The sequence below is a fragment of the Boleophthalmus pectinirostris genome, unplaced genomic scaffold, assembly GCF_026225935.1.
Source record: "Boleophthalmus pectinirostris isolate CB_2022bp ecotype Guang Dong unplaced genomic scaffold, ASM2622593v1 HiC_scaffold_1, whole genome shotgun sequence".
NCBI lineage: Eukaryota > Metazoa > Chordata > Actinopteri > Gobiiformes > Gobiidae > Boleophthalmus > Boleophthalmus pectinirostris.
The window spans coordinates 11935949-11940671 of record NW_026570970.1 but is presented as its reverse complement, the minus strand read 5'-3'; the positions used below and the strand labels follow the sequence as shown (position 1 = coordinate 11940671).

The 4723-nt window shown below is 47.3% G+C and overlaps 1 protein-coding gene across 1 annotated transcript; it reads right to left on the bottom strand.

Moving 5' to 3' along the window:
* Nucleotides 1-2376: 2376 nt before the first annotated feature.
* fign (fidgetin) lies at nt 2377-4497 on the bottom strand. The gene has a single exon (XM_020928928.2). It carries the CDS (start codon nt 4492-4494, stop codon nt 2377-2379), a length of 2118 nt encoding a protein of 705 aa, XP_020784587.2. The 5' UTR covers nt 4495-4497.
* Nucleotides 4498-4723: the final 226 nt, after the last annotated feature.

The window sequence follows — 4723 nt, the reverse complement described above, 5'->3', positions numbered from 1 at the left end:
AGGGCCATATGTAGCCCTTTAATCTTTTTAATCTGGCCTGCCGAATTTGAATAATAGTAATAATAATAATCATTTTCAGTGTTTTAAAAGTCATTTCAGTAAATAGTAAATACCGTGGGACTTGAAAGACAGATATTTTGTTGTAATGCTTTGTAATGATTTTCAATTATGGGATATTTCAATAAAATGAAACATATTTTCTACATATCCCATGTTATTTTTTTCTCTTATGAGGTGGATTACCAAAAAATTCCATCTATTTGCTCCTGGTCCGGCCCTTCAGTCAAATTTTAGAACCCTTTGTGGCCCACGAGTCAATACGTTTGCCCACCCCTGGTCTAGTGGGTTAACTATGTCCATTTACATGTACAGTCTATGAACCCAACTCTCACAGGTCTGTCAATGCAGCATTACTAGGAGTGTAACGATATCCAAGTCTCACGATACGATATCGTCACGGTATGAACCTCACGGTACGATATTTATTGCGATATCATGGGAAAGCTCACGATATGGTGGAGAGGCTCACGATTAGTGATGTAACAATATCCAAATCTCTCTGTACGATATTTTCACGATATACATCTCACATATTTATTCCGTTTATTTATTCCGATATTTTGTGGAGGCTAAAACTGTTAATATGCTATTTTTCCATGTTAAAATGCCTTGACAAGACTTAAAAGTGCTTAGAACTGTTATTACCTCCGCCAAGGAGGTTATGTTTTTGCCGGCGTTTGTCTGTTTGTTTGTTTGTCTGTTAGCAACATAACTCAAAAAGTTATGGACCGATTTTGATGAAATTTTCAGGATTTGTTGGAAATGTGAAAAGGAAGGGGGTGATCCGGAAGAAATCCTGGATTCTGGATCACTTAGAAATTTTAGTTAACATTGTGGTAAATGGGGCCAAAAATTTAGTTTCTCAATATCTCGGTTAATTATTGACCAAACCCCATGAAATTTGACTCAGGGATGGACAATGGGATCCTCTTTCATATTCCAAAGGCTGATCCGGATCTGATCCAGAAGACTGATTTTATCGCAATTTACATAAAAAATGGGGGTAGTCCTTGGCGGAGGTCTGCGCTCTCTGAGTGCTTTTCTAGTTTGTTCATGTAGTCTGCACTGAAATGTAGCAAAGGATCATGGTCTATGTAGTTCCTTCTGTTTTTTTTTTTTTTTTTAGCTTTTGCTGCACCATAACTCTTAATTTGAGCAAAGAGACTTGTAATTCGATATATTTTGATGGTCCAAGATGTTATTGTGAGAACTTTGACGATACGATATCACGATATTTCCGTTATTGTTACATCCCTAAGCGTTACCAGCAAGTGCAGGGTGTAGAGTAGAAATTCCCGCCGCTGTAAGTTCAGTATCCGCATAACTGACATTTGGCTTTGAGTAAATTTGTCCTTTGGAGATAATGCAGCGATCCACGAGAGAAGCTGTGTAATCCCGCGCTTTCATTAGTGATAAAACAGAGCGCGGAGGAAGGACAGCGCTCCCAGCTACTTCTGCGGCCTCCACCCAGATCTTTGTCTCCACCTTTGGCCAGGCTGAGCGCTGCAGTCTGCTCACTAAACTAAACTATACCACAGATAGAACGGTTTTGTGTGGAAATTACACTATACGACAGCCTTCAGGATACAATTTGAGATATGGGCTTCTTAGTTTCAAAGGCAAATCTCTCATCTGTAATCCAAATGTTGTTATATGTTTCTCTTTCATGTCACGGTGAACTTCTGAGGTATTACTGTACGGACACCACACTTTGAGACACCTTACTGCTTGGATAGGGCCAAGTGGGACTGTTACCTGAGTTCTGACTTAAGGAGAAAACAGTAGAAGAGATATTCTGGTGTGACATTGTTGAAATTTTTTGTTTTATTTTGGAGTTTTTGTAATGGGACTGTGAATGCAATGTTGTCACTTTTGTCACTGTAAAACGTTTTGGAAACACACAACTTCCTCATAATGATGCTCAAATCAACCAAACTCTGCCGTCAAACACAAACGTGAGCACTAAACAGACTGTAGAACAATGATCCAATGAGGGAAACCACTTTTTAAGTCATTTTAAAGCTTTGTATTATAAAATATCACAAATCAGCACCACCGTAGGCACTTGTTCGCCTCTAAATCTCAAAATCTGCAGAATTATATATATGTTTCTATTTATATTAGTATGTACAAAACAGGTGTGTCTTCAATGAGCCATAGTCGTACGGCCTCAGCCATATAAAGCATTTCATATTCACCACACCAGAGTTTAATAGTGTTCTAAAGCCAAAGACGACATTCACTTTGCTGTACTGTCCATGTGACCAGTGTCTGTATCTGTGCACACGTTTACATCGCACATGGTTTTAGTGTTTTTCATTGACTACAACCAAACATTTTGTTCCACTCTGTGTACATGTCCAGTTCTTTCTGTGATATATTGGGTTGAAATTTGCAGAATACATTTTCAAAGTCCTGGTAGGCCACAGGTCTCATTTGGCTGGGGTGCATGTTGGACAGTTCAGAGGGGGGGATGCCGTGGAGAGGAGCCACCACAGCCTCGTGACAGAGCTGTGCTACATCCAGCCCAGAAAAACCCTCAGTCCGCTTTACCAGCAGAGCCTGCTCCTTCTCACTCAGGCAGTAGTTGTGCTGAGCCAGCAGAGTGCTGATCATCTGGTGTCTGGCCGCTCCATCGGGCAGAGGCACCAGCAGTCTTTTAGTGAAGTACCGTCTCAGAGCCTCAGGGATGTCCTCAGGTTTACTGGAGGAGCACACCACTAGCACATGGTCCTGTGTGGAGCTCAGTACACTGTCTAAATGCAGCAGCAGCTCACTTTTCAGAGTTTTCACTGGACTGTCCTCACTGAGCTGAGCCGATAACAGCAGCTCTACGTCACTGATGAAGAGCACGGCCGGCTGCCTGCACCGCGCCATCAAGAAAGAGGCCTGCAGGATCTTCTCCCCTTCACTTAACCACTTAGTGACCAGAGCCGAGGCACTCAGGCGCAGGAACACTGCCCCCAGCTGGCTGGCCATGCAGCGGGCCAGCAGAGTCCTCCCTGTGCCCCGAGGTCCAAAGAGCAGCAGACTGCGCGGTAAAGTGGACAGTCCACTGAACATGTCCGGCCTTAGCAGTGGCCACAGGATCTCCTCTTTGATGGTGGCTTTGACCATCTCCAGACCTGCAATGTCACTCCAGTCCACAGGGGGCCCTGGCTGCAACACCTCTGTGCTCACTAGCTCCACCAAGCTGGAGTCGCTATTCTTGAGCTGCTCCTCTGCAGCGTGGACCGAGGAGCCAGAGCCCAGCTCAGAGCTGTAGGCCTCAGGTCTGTGGTCAGGGCCGGAGCCCTTAGTGCATCCATAAGAGGGAGGAGTCAGTGCTCTGCCTGGAGTTCCGCTGAACTTCCTCTGAGCATCAGAGGGCTGTTTGCTCGTCTTAAAGCCCTCTGTGCCCCTGTCAAAGGCGTTAGCACGAGTGGAGTCGGGCACGCTGCTGTCGGGGGCCCTGTACATGGGGCTGTGTGCAGAGCGCTGCTGGCTGTAGTTGAAGTGAGCGTAGCTGGAGTCCACATCTCCATGTGTGCTCATGTAGAAAGCCTTTCGCTTTAATGAGCCGGACGCGCTGCCGTTCAGAGGGGTGGGGGTGAGGGGGGTGTGGCTGTGGGAGGGGTAGGTGTAGCCGGGTAGGGTGGAGGGAGGGATGGGTGTGGGGGCAGCTAAACCGGACGGCAGATAAGCAGAAGGAGGGGGGGCACCCCCAGGGCTGTAACCGGGACCCACTGCACTCTGAGAGGAATAGCCTGTTGAAGGGTAATTGTAGTTAGGCAGGTTTGGAGAGCCAGCGTTGTAGCTGGAGACTAAAGAGGGAGGAGGAGGCTGGAGCAGTCCGGAGCTGTGCAGAGGAGAGGGGTGAGGGGAGGGCAGTGCAGGGGTGCTCTGTCCACTGTAAGAGTGCAGGTAGGGGGCGCTGTAGCTGGAGCTGTACTCCTGAGAGCCCAGGCCTGAGTGCAGGGTAGTGGCTGTGTGGCTCCCACAGTTACTGCTGGAGTAACAGGGCTCCGACAGGCTGCTGGCCACCCCGGGGGAGCTGCCCATGCTCGCAGAGGCCTCAGAGGGGGGCAGGGCAGCTGTCATGCCTGCTTTGCTCACAGATATAACATCTGGAGCACAGTTCATTGGGTAAATACCCTCCTGCCAGGACTCATTGTCGGCCTTGCGTCCGTTCATGAGTCCAGTGGAGCTCTCAGAGTAGGAGCACAGCAGGGTCCTGTCTCCGGGCCCCTCCAGGATGCCTGAGTACTTCTCGGCGTACTTCTTGAGCAGGTTGGAGGCGGTGAGAGCGGAGATGTCGTCATTGGCCCAGGCGTACTGATACGTCCTCTGCAGGTGGCCGCGGTACGACTCCACTTTGTGCGCTGGAGAGCGTGTGGTGGAGGAGATGTCAAAGTGCTGCTCCGCCCACTGGGTGTGCTCTGGGGTCCACTGCATCTTCACACCTGAGGCACACAGACACCCTCATGTTAGCTTAAGTCAGTCAGATAATTACATATGAAATTAGTATCACAAAGATTTTACATAAAAAAGCAATTTCATAAATGGAAAGAATATCAGGTGGTATTAAATAATTCAAGGTAAAAACAGACTTCACACTAAACACAGGTACTGGACATAAAGTGAAGCTTTTGGAAAAGTCTCCTCACACATTCAGCGCAAATGA